We start from the raw sequence: 17,366 nt of genomic DNA, 5'->3' as shown, positions 1-17,366 counted from the left end.
GCTAGGAGAGAAGGGCCAGGAGTGCTGGAGGGTGCATGAGAATCAGGGCTGTTCTGTGCAAAGCCACTGCAAAACCACTGCACAGAGCGGATATATATGACATTTTTTATTTTATTACCTTTATCACTTTAAGAATTGGCACTTTTTGTAAAGCACAACTGCAACCAAAACATTTTATTCCGTTTTGGAGCAGGGTAAGGTTAGAGCCTCTATCAGTTTTTTATTGTTGTTTGTGCCCTTATCAGGGTAATTTAGCCTCACGTCATGTTAGTAAATGAAATGAAGGAAAATCTTTCCAATGCAGACACAGATTAAAACTCATTTTAGGTAGAGTGGAGAAGGATTAGGAATTATTTTGTTGTTGTTTGTGTCTTTCTTTCCTAGAGACAACCCTTCCCCTTATTTAAAGGCATCAACGGGCCAGGAAATGAAGACACATCTTCCCAAGTGTCCCTTCACACCACTGAATTACAGTAAGGCCCATGTAACAGCACCTTTACACTTTCATAGCAGTGTAGAAAAGCAGTATCATCCAAAAGAGAGACAGAAGGTCTGATTTTTGATCCATAGTGGTTATAGGCAGACCATTTTAATTGAATGGGCTCCCCTAGCACAATGAATGTTATAAGAATGGCACCACACCACACAACTTTTGTGAATGGGCCCTTATGGATTAAGTGACAAAAAACAACTGACAGAAATATTAACTCTTCTCCCACGCTATAAAAAAGCAAAACAAAACAAAAAAAAGGCTTTAACTAATAAAATTGTTTGAGTTAAATTTGGATAGAAATGGAATCTTCCACTTACCCGTCCTTTTTCGACACACTGTGTCACCATTACAGTGTTATGGACATTTTGTTCCCAAACCATTTTCCAGAAATCATCTTTGGTACCAGGAAGAGGCCCTTGTGTAGCAATATATTCTCTGCGGAAGTTATTACCCTACAAAGAACAAATTAAACTTTTCTATTACAAGAATGGCAACATGAAATATAAGACATTATAAGTCTATTTTATGTGCAGTCTTTTTGAAGTAAGTTTAGTGCTGATCATTTTAGTGAATGGTATTTAATTTATACATAATGCAATCAATGCATATAATAAATTATCCTGCTCTGTAACATATTGCAGCGCCTTGAAGCATCATACAGTAAACCTCATTCATTTTATGCTTGTGGAACTACAGTCTACGTGTCTGTAGAGAGGGTGAAGGCAATATAATATTTCCACTTAGTCTGCTACTTTGAAATGCTATTAGAAAAATTAATGGCAGGGGGCTGATAGAGCTGCCTTTATTGCACTGGGGTTGAATTCCAAAAGACAAATATGCTGTTCAATTTTCAAGGGAATTTTCCCTTAGTTTAGTGATTGTGTTGAAAATTCCCTTTGCAAGGAATACCCAATGATGTGCAAGGAAAATTAAAAAAAAAAAGAAGTTAGATGTTAGAAGCCAGCAGAACTTCACTTAAGTTGCTAAGCTAAGGGAAAATTCCCTTGCAAAGTAAACTTTTTCATTTAGTAAACCAACCCCATTGAATCACCTGGCCAGAATGGGTATGCAGACAAGAAAAGTTGGATAAACTTCCAGATCAGTGACTTAAAGGGATTATAATATCAAAGTAGGAAGGTGAATGTTCACCTACACAGTCTCTGCTCCTGATCATTGTTCTACCCTCTGATGACACTCTTATGACATATAAGCAAAGCCTTAGCTCAGGTAAATGTAATCAGAAAGGAAGAGAAAAGATCACAAGCAGAGTTTTGTGTACATACTGGAATGGGTCATGTTGGAGGGTCTGCACTTGGTGAGAAGATAAAGTTAGATTCACTTTGAACACCCAATGTGAATGCCTCATGAGCAAAAGAAATAAAAAAAAACATCTTTGTTGCATGATTGCGGTGAATGGAAATTCGCTTTATTCACTAAGCCAAATGAACATTTACTTTGCAAAGTGAAAATCATCTACTACTTAAAATCAAGCACAAATTACTAAAGCAGGAGGGTCTGCAGGACGGCCAGACAATTAGCATTTAGCATCTAGCAATTAGCATGACACTTATCCTCGACTTTTCATATAAATGGAAAGACTGCACAGTTAAATCAAGTGGTCAGGCATGCTATTCACAGGGTTAACATAATAATGCTTCATGAGATAACATATGAGAGAGAGAGAGAGAGAGAGAGAGAGAGAGAGAGAGAGAGAGAGAGAAGATAGAGGAGAGAGAGAGTCCTGTATAATAAACATCAAGGGCCAACACATCTCAGTAATAAACAGCTACAATGTCATACTGTACATTAATCACAAGCAAAATAAGCACCATACTGAATAATTTAATCAGTTATATTCCCCTTATAAATATCTTAGGTGGTCCTTCTGATGGTAAGTGAAATAACTATTTCTCCTAAAGTCACAGATTTATATCTGAAAATATAAACTGAGCGGTGAACAATTCATAAAACATAAAGTACAATGAAAGCAGCAAAGCTTTTATGAAAATCAAATAAGCATTCAAACTAAGAGAGAAAAGCACAAGAAGAATAACATATGTTTATAAATGCAGTAATCTATGTAATGTGTGTACTCATTAAGGAAAATTACACTGTAGCGCTATTGTAAGTTAAACAAGAATTAGTTGACATATGTATAGCTACTGTATAACAATCTTAAGAAATGTATGTGAATGTCTCATTCATCTAGGTCATGGTATAGCTAGTAGTAGTTAATCACATTCATCTGGACTTGTTCCTGTAATTTTGAAAACGTATCACAGCAGGTAGCACAGTCACCCAGTCACAATGTGTAAAGGCAGATGTTTGTTGTCCAAGAATAGGATGGGAGTTGTGAAAGTTGTGATCCCCCATGTTCTAATTACATAATCCCATACCTTTGTGTTAGGAAGTCTGCATACAGTTGCAAGAAATAGTATGTGAACCCCTTGGGATTACGTGGAGTTTTGCATGAATTGGGCATAAAATGTGCTCTGAACGTCATCTAAGTCACAACAATAGAAGAACACAGTCTGCTGAACATAATACTACACAAACATTAGATGTTGCCATGGTTTAATTGCACATAACATGTAAACATTCACAGTGCAGGGAGGAAAAAGTATGTGAACCTTTGGACTTAATAACTGGTTGACCCTCCTTTGGCAGCAATAACCCCAACTAAACGTTTCCTGTAGTTGCAGATCAGACCTGCACAACGATCTGGAGTAATTTTGGACCACTCCTCTTCACAAAACTGTTTCAGTGTTGCAATAATCTTGGGATTTCTGGTGTGAATCGCTCTCTTAAGGTCATGCCACAGCATTTCAATCGGGTTGAGGTCAGGACTGTGACTGGGCCACTCCAGAAGGCGTATTCTGTGCTGTTGCAGCCATTGTTTTGTTGAATTACTTGTATGCTTTGGGTCATTGTCCTGTTGCATCACCCATCCTCTGCGGAGCTTCAGTTGGCGGACAGATGGTCGTACGTTTTCCTGCAAAATGTCTTGATAAACTCTGGAATTAATTTTCCCATCAATGACAACAATCTGGCCAGGCCCTGAGGCAGCAAAGCAGCCCCAAACCATGATGCTCCCTCCGCCATGTTTTACAGTGGGGATGAGGTTTTGATGTTGGTGTGCTGTGCCTTTTTTTCTCCACACATAGTGTTGTGTGTTCTTCCCAAACAACTCAATCTTGGTTTCATCTGTCCACAGTATATTTTGCCAGTAGTGCTGTGGAACATCCAGGTGCTCCTTTGCAAACTTCAAACGTGCTGCAATATTCTTTTTGGACAGCAATGGCTTCCTCCGTGGTGTCCTCCCATGTACTCCATTCTTGTTTAATGTTTTCCTTATTGTAGATGTATCAACAAAAATGTTAGCATGTGCCAGAGATTTCTGTAGGTCTTTAGCTGACACTCTGGGATTCTTCTTTACTCATGCAGCATTCTGCGCTGTGCTCTTGCAGTCATTTTTACAGGACGACCACGCCTAGGGAGAGTAGCAACAGTGCTAAACTTTCTCCATTTGTAGACAGTCTGTCTTACCATGGACACATGAACATCAAGGCTTTTGGAGATACTTTTGTAACCCTTTCCAGCTTCATGCAAGTCAACAATTCTTGATCGTAGGTCTTCTGAGAGCTCTTTTCTGCGAGGCATGGTTCACATCAGACAGTGCTTCTTGAAACCAGAAAACCCAAAACAGGTGTGTGTTTTTTAAGGGCAGGACAGCTGTCAGCAACACATCCAATATCATCACACTGATTGGAGTCAAGGTTGGCTCACTCCTGGCTCCAATTAGCTCTGGGAGAAGTCATTAAGCTAGGGCCTCACATACTTTTTCCTCCCTGCACTGTGAATGTTTACATGTTATGTGCAATTAAACCATGGCAACATCTAATGTTTGTGTAGTATTATGTTCAGCAGACTGTGTTCTTCTATTGTTGTGACATAGATGACGTTCAGAGCACATTTTATGCCCATTTCATGCAAAACTCCACGTAATCCCAAGGGGTTCACATAATTTTTCTTGCAACTGTAGGTGTTAATCGTTCAATTTACATGGTTGAAGGCATAAATTGTTGTCACCATCATACTCATCTCATGTGTAACTGGAAGGTCAGAATACTTCAGAAGGAGTTATAACAAATATTCCATCCCTATGTCTTTCCAACCCAACAATACACTGAAACAGAAGCTTGTGCATCCAAATGACCCAACACTAAAACACAAGCAAAGTAACTTGGTACATGTCATGCAGTGTAGTGAGGGATGCAACAAACTGTAATTTGGGGACAACCTCTTCAAAAATGAATGGCCGCCATAGGAGGGCAAATTATACAAGTCACAATTTAACAGCTTTCCTAAGCCTTAAAGTGGTTGTTAACCTGAGACATGAAATCTGAACAAAGCATGTCCTTCTATACCTGATACTTGTCTCTATCCAAATCTGTAAATGTGATTTCTTTTTGCTGCCTTGTTTTTATGTTATCTGTATGAATCATTTCTGAAAGCTTTTCCCTGAAACCAGGACAAAAAAAGGTGACAGGGAGGAAAGCTCCAGCACACAGACTGTGATTGACAGACACAGCTGTGCATGTTCTCCTTGTAGTGTGAGGAGAGGGTATGTCCCTTCCTTCCAATCAGGGCTCAGAGTTCTTCTCCCTTGCGGAAAGATTCTGTGTGTTGTAGAAGGCTGTACATGACAGAGGGCTGAAGATAAACAGGTACAAGTTATGCAGGATGATTTGTTTTATCTCTGTGGCCAGTCACTTTTGTGGTTATATGTAGAGGTTTTTAACCATTTTAAGGAAAAGGGACATTCTTTCAAGGACACATTTTTGATAGGGAGAACAACTGGTTCGCAAGAGCCATGAGAAAAGCTATGTCAGACTGGAACAATCATCCCTAAATTGGGTGGAGGCCTTCAACACCATCCAAATAACTATATTTTAACATCTCTGCCCTGGAGATTTGACAAAATTCACATCTTCAGCCATGTAAATTGAATGATTAATACATACACTTCCTGACACCAGGGGATTATATAATTAGAATAGGGTGGCTCCACAACTTTCACAACTCCCATCCTGTAGTTGGAACCAACATCTACCTTGATGTCTTCCATGGTGAATGAATTAAGGTCACTGTGCTACCTGTGTGGATAGAACTGCTGAGTATGTGCTTGACACTTATTAAAACTGAAGAAGCCCCCTGAATATGACTAACTACTAGCTAATCTAAACAAATAAAATAATCTAAACTATGGAATGTATTGAAAAGGCTGGAAAATTGGTAGACATATCTGGTGAATAAATAAGAACAAAGGAAACATGAGTGTGGAGGAGCAGAGAAAATGTGTATTTGAGGCAGAACTAAAGTCAGTATACTTACCTCCTCTGTAACATCCCAAATTCACCAAGTATCCCTTGCTGGCATTTCCCAGAGTGCCATTATTCAGTCCTCTTCACTGGCCAGTGCAGGATGACATAACAACCATGCACAGCAATCAGACATGCTGGGACCTTGCCAACAAAGTACGCTGAGCTGCACATGCACAGCTCAGTTTACATGCCAGTGAATACTGCAAGCAGACAGTTACATTTCTTTTATTGCAGATGAGACATCAACTATCTTATCTGCATTAAAGACCCTGCCTGCTCCCAAGTATTATAAAAATAACTTCAGTTCCTCTTTAAAGGAGCATTACCCAAGAGGCAGGTGTGGAGAAATGAGACAGTCCATGCCCAGTGCATAGTATGGTCTGCTGACCACCATTCTTGTGGGGAGCAGGGAACTCAGAATGTTATCAAGACTCTTGCTCCAGGCCTCACCCTAGATATCAAATCTAAAACTATGCACATAGTAATCCTTCAAATCAGATAATAAATCTATGTTGCTTGCCATGTCCACTCATTTTTTCAGATTTCTGCTTATTTGGCAGTTGGCTTGCTTTGCTTAGAGAATGGGCCTAGCTATATATTAATGAGTTGTTTAGGAAATAAAAAACATAAGATTGCATATCCTTAATATCCTAGATGGCCAAATGTTTGTGGACACCTGCCCATAAAACCTATATGAACTTGTTTAACATTCAATTCAAAAACCATAGCTTGATCCCCTTTCACAGGTATTATCTCAACTTTTCTTGGAAGGCTTGTCAGAAGATTTTTGGTGTTTGACTGTATGAATTTATGTCCATTCAGTCAAGAGAGAATTTTTGATGTTGGGTACTGATGATGTTGGGCTAGAAGAGCTGCCGTGCAATTATATTTTATTCATCCCATTTATGTTTATTAGGGTTGAGGTCAGGGCTATGTGCAGGCCACTAAAGGTCCTCCACCAAGGTGCACAGTTATGTAAAGGACCTTCAAAGATTTTTGGCACAGGGTTTGAAATTCAGAATACCTAAAATGTCCTTGGTATAACGTTAATAGTATCCTTCAGTAAAAACATCTGCACTCAATACTTTGGAGGGGTGTTCACAAACCTTGACCATATCATGTAAAAGTAAAGGCAATATCAGTTGAGGCAAATCAGTTTTCTGAAAAAAATGAAAGTGCTACTTACTGGAGTGTAGCTGGCATTAATATAGTCTGAGCATGGGTCATCATCAACATTGGAAAGTTTTACTCTTGTAAAATCATCTATTGAAAAAAACATAGTTTTTTTTATGACGGGTTGAGAGCACAAGTTTAAAATTCTTCAGTATTTGTAATGCCTTTGTTTAATACATAAAGATAATATATACAGCATACTAAAATTGTAACAACCTGAATTAAGATTACTGTAAGGACCACTTGCAAACATGTCCATTAAAAGCAGCAGGTTTCCAAATTTAGACTGCACTATGTTGGAAAAAAAAAGCTTAGGAGCTCAGAGCTGCTTAGTGACCTTTCACCAACAGCTGATCAGCAGGTTATTAACAGTGTGACTTCTATTGGTCTTTGCCGCTCACTTTGGGGGAGGGTTTTAAAATATGAATATACAGTATTACCAGTAATGTACAGTCACATTTTTTAATGAAAGTTATTTTGTCATTGTTATACATGTGATCTATTACTGCAACACAGTGTCATAACATTAATTGTAATATTATGTCACGCATTTTACACCGTGAAATCAGTAATCAGAATAACAGTATGGACTCAATCAATTTTGTATATGTGTTAAAAAATATGTAATCAACAAAAGAAATGACAGAATCAAATGTATGTGTCTATGTCTGCACATGTTTATGCCATTCCAAATGCAGCAGAGTGACGTTACAGGTCACCAGAAATACTTACAAGGCAGTATATTGTTGTATCGATTTTTCCCTCTGTTCTCTGGTAAAAGTGCTATGTCAAAAGATTGGTTTCGACCAACATCTTTCAGGTCCTGAATAGACAAAAGCAATGAAACACATTTAACATCTAATTGATTTGTTGCTGCATAGCGGTGTGTGGTACTGATTACTAAGAATGCTATTTTAAAAGGAAAAAATAATCACCATTTGGTAACACTGTCATTTGTTTATTCAATACATCTGAGCACTGAAGCAGAGAGCAATGGAAAGCCGTTTCTTTGCAGAAAGTATCTGAATGCCTCCTGCTAGGCCATGTTGCACTATGTGTTATACTTTGGGGTGAATTTACTAAAACTGGAGCACTCAGAATCCGGTGCAGCTGTGCATGGTAGCCAATCAGTTTCTAACTTCAGCTTGTTCAATTAAGTTTTGACAATAAAACCTGGAAGCTGATTGGTTTCTATGCAGAGTTGCACCAGACTTTGCATGCTCTACTTCAAGTAAATAACCTCTGTGCGTTTTTTTGTACTATCTGTTTGGATATAGCAGGGTTTCTCAACCAGGGTTCCTCCAGAGGTTGCTAGGGGTTCCTTGAGCAATGAGAAATTTCTGACTCTCAGATACATTTCTACTCATACCATTGATCTTTTTAGCTATCTGGAAGGGTGTAATTCTTTCCAATGACACAAGTGTTAGGAGCATCCTTCCCACTGACCATCACACTATTGTATCATGAGTTTTAGACATATTAATTTTTCCAGGAGTTCCCTGTGACCAGAAAGTTATTTCAGGGGTTCCTCTGTGTTGAAAAGGTTGAGAAATCTGGGATGTAGTGTTGACTACAAGTCACACTATGGGAACAGAATACTGGGCATGGCTAGACCTGTTTCAGATCCTGCTTCAACGAATGCAACTTCCACCGCCCTTGCTTCACACATCAACCTACGAGACATTCTTGAAACTATAGAAAATATACATTCTTCTATTGTTTGCCATTTTCACTCTTTCTTTTATAAGATGGTTGAGTAACTGAAACATCAATTGTTAAATATAAACATAATAAATTATAAATAAATAGCATGTCTCTTTTTATGTATTTTCAAATAATTGTCATGTGCACAGTGACTTCAAATGACAGCTTAGAGTTTCTGTCTGGAGGACTTACCTCATATTCCTGAGAAAGCAAATAGTTGGAGTCTGCTTGAAGCTTGCTAAAATGGACTTCAAACTGGTTTGCTTTGACTGGGCTAAAATGTAAGTCAAGAAGCAAAGTAAGATATAAAATAATTAATCTATAAACATTCTATATTTGCTGCATATTACATTGGGCTCATACCTTGAATTTCGCTTGTTCCTACAAAAAAAAAATAATAATAGGTGAATGTCTTGCTAGCAAAAGTATGATAACTTACACTCAACAATAACTAGAACTACACATTCCTAGACTTCATACTTTCCGCTGTTAAGCAAACAAGTGCAACAGGGTGGAAATTTCCTATCTATAGATTTCTTTGAAGATAGATACAGGAAGAATGAGCTTAGGAGCAATAAAACTTGACCATAATCGTTCCCACCTAAAATTCCCAAGGGCATTCTAATCCTGTTTGATCCATCTGCATCTCATTAAAACAAACTTTTGATTGCACTATCCAAATCTTAGCATTTTATATGCTTTGTTTAAGGAACGTTTTTATAAGGTTGCTGTAAACTTTAGGTACATTTACTACATTATTGAGTGTGCTGTCGGAATTACTGAAAGAGTAAAGAATAGTAGATGGTTCATAGTAGTGACTGTGAGGTCGATAAGTTTGCTTCTGGTGCTTTGCACAGTGCTGAACTTAAGATTTTTATTTTTTTTTCCTTGATATATTTTTATTAAGGTTTAAGGAATGTATACTGCATGAACATAAACACAGTAGGGCAAAAAATAAAAATGAGGGGTATATAGAAACGGACCATCAAAATCACATAGAACACAGCAAATGGTATCAACAGTAGAATGCACATCTCTGGCATCAGTTGACACTGCAAACATGTCATGTGTAAGCACATCGAAACCACAGCATACACACAGCTGAATAAACCTGGCAATCTCTTCTGTTAAAAAAAAGGAATGGGGGATAGGGAAAAGGAAAAAAGAACAGGAAGAACAAGAAGGGGAAATTCAGAGTTTTGTAACTGATGGGGCAAGCAGAGTAAGGGCAAAAACCAGTGAGGCAATTAGAATCCTCAGACTCACAACGTCCTGGTTTTGATGATTTGTAACTGTAACATTCGCTTCTATTGAAACACAACACAACACAAGCGCATTGTAATCGTGTGTACTTTTTTTTACACAAACCTGAATAAACCTGGCAGTCGCTTTCATTAAAAAAAAAGGAAGGGGGGATAGGGAAAAGGAAAAAAGAACAGGAAGAACAAGAAGGGGGAAATCAGAGTTTTGTAACTTATAGGGCAGGCAGGTAAGGGCAAAAACCAGTGAGGCAAGTAGAATTCTCACAATCACAGCGCCCTCAGCTCATCCCAAGCGAACAGACATCATATCAAAAAATATTTTGCCCGCTAGCATATGGCTTCTCTACTCGCCACTGCTGGAGACCCACAAAGCCAAACCAGTCAAATAGAATCAAGCCATAAAGGTTTACCATTAAAAAAATATGGAAGACTTCAACAATTTGCATGTCATCCTTGCACAGGGGCCATGCTAATCTTCTCTGTATCGTTTCCCTTTTAGTATATGTCCTGCTGAAGCAAGGACTGGACTTAAAATTTTATACTTCTCAAATCACCAGTGTCCAGTGCTGTCAGATGGGAAAGATATGTTACATTTTTTACTATATTTGTTAATATATTATTTTGTATATTAATAAATTATTGAACATAATAGTTTGTGTCAGTAATGTACCTCTAAAACTGTTCCTTTGCTAGGGTTTCCCATGAAGGAGATCTTTGCTCCCTCATTAGGGATCCCATGAGAGGAGTGAGAAGGAGACCTAATACATTTAGATGTCACTGGAAATATGTTGTATAGTTGGATATAGTATGTTGATTCTTTTAAGCAGCATAGGTTTTTGTAAACCTATTTAGATACCTGGACATACTTCCACAAGACTCCTTAAACCAGTTCACCAGGGACAGTTTGAAAACCTACTTGCCAACCATAAGAGAAGAGGTAGGTTGCATACAACCCTCCCGGTACCTCTACTAAACTAGTAGAGCAAATCTTCTATATAGTTCAGTAATCCTTGCCTTGAAAAACTTTCCATACCTGCTTCTTTGGAGGTCCTTGTTTTGTACCAATTAATTTGATCATTTTTAGCATATTGCCCTTTCAGTCAAATCACTTTTCTAGACTTACAGTATATTATTTTAAGCACTAATGTGTTTACAAATAGCCTTTCTATGCTTTTTGAAACTCCAAAAAATCCCACCAAATCTTAAAATAATGACATAGAGAGGCATAGATAAGCAAACCACACCTTACCCTTTATGTCCTACGTTTAGATGTATAGATGATGTCCTTTCTCTCCGTACATTCAGATGTGCATGCATTTGATCCTGATCATAGCTAGAATACAAGAAAGGAATGATGTATGCTGTGTGCTTATGACACAAAAGGAATCACTCTATGCTGTGCACTTATGACATTTGTATATAACATGTACTGTAGGTTACTAGTGAATACAAAAACCTCTTCACAACCAGATCCTGCAAATTATCTTTCATGGCTTACAATTCACATTGCTTCTTTTCAAACCCCATAGGGCTTGTCTCAAAGCTGCCTGCTCCCTTTGTGAACATTAGCTTTATTTTTCATTATAAAAAAAATCAGATCCAGATACTGGCTTCTATTGTACTGCTACAGTGAAACAAAGAAAAAGGGCAGCAACACATAAGTGTAATCCACAACTAAAAGTAGGTACGCAGCATGTGTTCCCTCCTCTATAAACCTGTATTCATAACCATCAAATGTTTAAATTATAGTGCCTCATTGTTTTTTACTTGGAATTCTTGAGCAATGGTAAAGGAAGGCATGCCAGTGAGAAATAGATTTTTTTTTTATGGTAGCAAGGCTACCTTCACAGTTGCAGCAATATCTCTATTTATACAGGTCCTGTAGGGCAGGGGTCTCCAAACTTTCTAAACAAAGGGCCAGTTTACTGTCTTTTAGACTTTAGGGGGGCCAGATCATGTCCAGTGGAAGTTAAAAAAATGCCATGGCATCATTGGGAACTAATGTGTGATTAAAAAAAATACATAGTGCCTGAGGTCAGTAGAAGGGGTAATAGCACCCCACCATTGGTATTAATGGGAGAAATAGTGCCCCAGCCTTGGCACTATTGGGAGGAAATACACCCCATTGATGGTGTCAGTGGGTGGAATTATTCCCCATCATTGGTGTCAGTGAAAGGAATGGTGCCACATTGTTGGTTTCAGTTAGAGAAACAGTGTCTAATAGTGCCCCAAGGGCAGGATAAAAGCAAGCAAAGGGCTGCATCCAGTCAACCAACCACAGTTTGGACACCACTGCCATAGAGGAAAGGATTGATTACCTTTTGTTGGTTGGTTCTGCAAAGTTCTGGGTTCTGTAAAGTTCGTGCGTTCCCAATGATTGGTTACTTTAGAAAGCAGAGTCTACTGCATTCACAATGCTTCGTTTAGCCTTGAACAATCATAGTAGTTAAGCGCTGCCTAAACATAAATTACATCATCATATACATATGACAATTCCTCTAAGTCCATGCACTGTGAATAATTATATTCATGACTAATACTGAAATCTTCTTATAAAAGTGCTGGAACAACACACACTGTGCTCTCCACCGGTGGTACCCCTCGCTCACCGACTTGTATGGACTCTAGATTAGAGTCAAATGCGCTTAGTGGGAAAAAAATCCTGGAATAGCTGGAACTTGTAGTCCTCCACAATATGGATATATACCTTTTATCACGAGGATGATCGGATATGGTGGCCAAGAATTTAGGCGCTCATAAGGAATAAAAAGGACGCCCAGTGGGGGGGGGGGGGGGAAACGCGTTAGCTGATGAGAGCCGTGGTAACGTAGTATCCTCTCCGTGGAGCGCATGCTGATGCGCCACTTCCGGTTTGTTTATCTCTATGCATGGCATTATTTTACTTATGTGAGTGGAATACATATTTTTATCTGGAATTTTTAATAAATGGTATTATACTATGTGGCTATATTTTTTATTCCTTATGAGTGCCTAAATTGTTGGCCACCGTAACGATCATCCACGTGATTAAAGGGATATATCCACATCGTGGAGGACTACAAGTGCCAGTTATTCTGGGATTTTTTCTTAAGCACATTTGACTCTAATCTAGAGTCCATTCATGTCAGTGAGCGAGGGGTACCACCGGTGGGGAGCACAGTGTGTGTTGTTCCAGCACTTTTATAAGAAGATCACAGCACAAGTCACGATTATAATTATTCACAGTGCATGGACTTTATGAGGAATTGTCATATGAAACACTGTATATGATGATGTAACTTATGTTTAGGCAGCGCTTAACTACAATGATTGTTCAATTCTATGAGGGTCAGTACCCTCTGTAGCAGTGGCAGCCTAGTTTAATTGATTTAATAATATTTTTTGCACATTTTGTTTTTTTGATTTATATATTGTAATGATTAACACGTAAATAGTATGTCTATATTATGATGTTCACCTAGTTATCCACTTAGTTATGTGTACACACATATGTATTAATTTATACCTAAGCGCAGGTTAAAATATTATTATTCTTTTAGCCTACCACAAGCTGGCAGTTATGTTGGCAGCTCACAAAAGGGTTGATTTACTAAAGGTAAATAGGCTGTTCACTTTGTAAGAGTTTAGTGAATGTGGTGAAGCCTTCACTTTGCAAAGAATACCCAATCGCATGCAAGAAAAATAAAACAACAGCATTTTTCTTGCATATGCTTGGCTGATGGAAGTCAGCAGATCTCTACCTCATTCAGTAAGCTTTGGGATGAATTCCCATGTAAAGTGAGAAATTTATTTGCCTTTAGTAAATCAATCTAGGGCTGTGGATAAGGGGGTACCACCAGCCTCTTGTATGGGGCCCAGGCCAGCAGGGGGGCCCAGGCAGCTGGGTGAATCGGATGTGGGCTGGGAGGGTGATCATCACAGTGTGGGGGGAATTTACTGGATTTGATCCCCTGTATGGTTCTCTCTGTAGCAACTGAAATCTGGCTTCTTCTCCTCTCACTCTTGCTGGCTTTCAACTGCTGCAGGGGGTTCCAGTAATTGCCCCCCTGGTGTACCTATCACCTTCCCTGTTCACCATACATTTCCACCTCCTGCCCAGGCCGCCCAGTGTCATCCCCTGACCCCCGCAGTGCTGCCAGCTTCCCTCCTCTCCCTCCCACCAACAGCTGCAAGCACACAATAGGATCCTTCAGAATGGAGAGTGGGGTAAGGGTCCGGTAAACACATCACATTTACTAGACCCTTTCTTTTCTGAATGAACACAATGAGTGATTGGTACTGAGCACTCACTATGTTCATTCATAACTGAAGCATTGTAAACTGTGGTTTGTTTTTTTTTTAGGGGGGGGGGGCACCCTGTCAAGTTGGCAGTATGGGCCCCATGGTTTCTAACAGCAGCCATGAATCAACCCCTAAGTATATATTCATTCAGATATATGTAAATGGTATAACAATCTTCTTCTGTATGATTCTGATAATTGACTGCTGGGATACTCACACTCTTCTGCATCTCTGACGACAGATCAGTAATGCTGTGACTCCAGTTAGAACAACGATGAGGAATAAACCAGCACTCACACCTTCTATGACTCCAACAAGAGGTTCTGTAAAAATAAGTGTTTAAGAATTATAATCTTTCGTGCAAGAGTGTGTTTTATGTGTGTTCCATGAAATTTGCTCAGCATTAGCAGCATATCACAGACAGGTGACTTTAGATCCTCACATTTCCATGAACTATATTTTCACTGCTGTCAAAGCGGGGCCTAACAAAATAAATCTCATCTCTAATATTCTGGGGCCTAAAATTTATTGTGGGAGTGCATTTGCCAACTCACAAGATTTCATACATAATTTACGTATTCAAATTTTCTGCTCTAATACAAACTTTTCTTTTGTTTTGGATACAGCTACCTGTGTCTTATTGGGGATATTCTCTTCACTTTCTGTCCTGTAGATGTTACAAATGAAAGGCAGTCTCTTCAAATTGAAGACAATTCGTTCCTAGACCGTTGTCAACTGAACAAGTGTCCCTGTTGGAAGATTTGCCCTTATTTATGTTCTGATGACTAATTCTTTTTTGTTTGTCGCCTGGACAAGAACATTGGGGAACTGGAGAAAGTGCAGAAAAGGGCAAGCAAACTGATAAGAGGCATGGAGGAGATCAGCTATGAGGAAAGATTAGAGGAACTGAATTTATTCTCGCTTGAGAAAAAGGGATTAAGGGGAGATATGATCAACATGTATACATACATCCGTGGTTCAAATAGTGAACTCGGTGTAGAGCTATTCACCCTGAGGTCATCACAGAGGACAAGGGGGCACTCTTTACATCTGGAGGAAAATAAATGTAATCTCCAAACACGGAAAGGGTTCTTCACAGTGAGAGCTGTGAAAATGTGGAATAGACTCCCTCAATATTTGATTCTGGCCAGCTCAGAGAATTGCTTTAAAAAAGGCCTGGATTCTTTCTTAGATACACAGAATATAACTGGTTACTAACATTTATAGGTAAAGCTGATCCAGGGAATATCCAATTGCCTCTCGGGGGATCAGAAAGGAATTTTTTCCCCTGTAGGAGCAAATTCATTCATGCTTTGCTGGCTTTTTTGCCTTCCTCTGGATCAACTGTGGGTGTAGGATTATTATTATTATTATATTTTGTATATGGTTGAACTGGATGGACTTTTGTCTTTTTTTAGCCATACTAACTATGTAACTATGGACAAAAAGAAGAAGAATCTCCCTAGTGGAGACACCAACAGCAATAAAAACTTAAAAGAGGCTCCAACCCTTTCCTACTCTATCCAAGTAAAAAAAAATAGGTTTTGGGTTTAGATACACTTTGAAATGACCCTATGAAGAAAGAAAGGGATAAAATAGAATGATTTTTCAAAGAGGATAATCAGGAAGTCAATTGCATTCTGCTAAATTTGGTATATAAATTAGTCCTTAACCCCTTTGCGCCGGCGCCTCCTGGCCCTTTAAGAGTTTCAGAAGACGGGAGGAGGGGCGGGGTTTTAGGGTCATGTGACCACCATGATTCGCTGTCATGGCGGTCACATGATCGGAAAAGGACCCAATCGCAAGGAGAGATCGGGACCTTTCCGTGAGTCACGGACATATGTGCTGGGAGCGTGCACACTCTAAAAAATAATGTTTTGGCTCAACAGTTTGCATCAAGCTTTTTAAGTTATGACAATGTCTGGTGAAATTAAGTTGAAGCAACAAACTACATTGCATTGAGGTAATTAGCTTTTCTGATAGAAATGAATGCATTTTTATTTACCGCCAACTTAATTACTGGCATTATAAACACATGTTTTTAAGTTGAGTACTTAAACATATTAAGTTAATTCAAATAGTTTTTCCAGTTTTTATAAGAAACCTTCAAGTCACGTGTACTTAATTGCTACAATTATGAGCAAGTTTTTTAAAGTTAAAAAGCAGTTAAAAATCAAGTTGATCCAAATTGATTTTCTGTATTAGTTTTTAGCTTTGTTTTTTTTATACTAGCTTTCAAAAATGAATTAATCAGTTTAGGCTTACACTAGAATGTGTTGCAGAAACCCCGCAATCTGTGTGCATTTCGCGCACCGCATTCAAATCGCACTACCCTTGCAGTCTGCAGTGGATGTCAGTGTTGCAAACACAGTACATTTGCCGGCACCAGATTGCATGGTACAAAACAAAACATGCAATCTGGTTGCACTGTGGTTCAAAAATTGGTGCATGCATGTCTTTGGTGCGATGTGGTGTGACTTGAGCTCATTCAAAATGAATGGGCTCAAATTGCATTACACTGAACCACATGTGAATTGCACAGGAATGTGTTGCAGTTCCTTTGTGATTCACATGCACTTCATTGTGTGAACCAAGGCCCAACAATCCAAGTGTTAAACAATTGACATTTTTTGCACACCAAAATCAAATCCTTAAAGTTGTACTGATGAATGAGTAAGCACTTTGCATTAAGATTTTTTTAATATTGTCTGTCTGGTGCAGAAACTGTTTCTCTACAAGACCTTTGCTATATTGTGCAACAAATTGTGCAATATAGTAAAGCTATTGGAGGATATTGAAAGTTGATATTTTGTGAGCTTTCTTACAATTTGCTATATTCTTTCCGCATTACCCTGCGACAACCATTTTGTGAACTGAAATAAAAGTGAAAAATGTCATCTGAGTATGACTGTGCTATGGAACACATACGTTCTTCAGAGAATACTGTACTTGAGACCCATTACTTTAGCACTGGCTTTCAGTCCATCAAGTTCAAGGAACAGTTTTTGAAACAACTGAGACTTGATTTGTGTTAAGTGAATGGGGGTGGAGACTTGCAATGCAGCTCTC

At 38.7% G+C, this 17,366-nt stretch overlaps 1 protein-coding gene and 1 non-coding gene across 3 annotated transcripts in view; both read right to left on the bottom strand.

Annotated features, from left to right (window-relative positions):
* Positions 1 to 17,366, bottom strand: part of PTPRB (protein tyrosine phosphatase receptor type B) — a 197,046-nt gene that overhangs the window by 33,326 nt on the left and 146,354 nt on the right. For both annotated transcript variants that reach the window (XM_089674108.1, XM_089674107.1), the window contains 7 exons: positions 14,515 to 14,620; positions 11,266 to 11,349; positions 9,118 to 9,135; positions 8,947 to 9,028; positions 7,783 to 7,873; positions 7,064 to 7,140; positions 811 to 945 (listed from right to left, as the gene is read on the bottom strand). In XM_089674108.1, coding sequence (XP_089530234.1) covers positions 811 to 945; positions 7,064 to 7,140; positions 7,783 to 7,873; positions 8,947 to 9,028; positions 9,118 to 9,135; positions 11,266 to 11,349; positions 14,515 to 14,620 — 593 coding nt within the window. The remainder of the gene's footprint in view (positions 1 to 810; positions 946 to 7,063; positions 7,141 to 7,782; positions 7,874 to 8,946; positions 9,029 to 9,117; positions 9,136 to 11,265; positions 11,350 to 14,514; positions 14,621 to 17,366) is intronic.
* Positions 10,433 to 10,539, bottom strand: LOC149464802 (U6 spliceosomal RNA). The gene has a single exon (XR_016312313.1). It is a non-coding gene; the product is annotated as a U6 spliceosomal RNA (small nuclear RNA).

This window comes from Staurois parvus, unplaced genomic scaffold, assembly GCF_062004578.1.
Source record: "Staurois parvus isolate SC_StPar_1 unplaced genomic scaffold, SC_StPar_1.0 ptg000147l, whole genome shotgun sequence".
Taxonomy (NCBI): domain Eukaryota; kingdom Metazoa; phylum Chordata; class Amphibia; order Anura; family Ranidae; genus Staurois; species Staurois parvus.
This window is presented reverse-complemented; position numbering and strand designations above follow the sequence as displayed.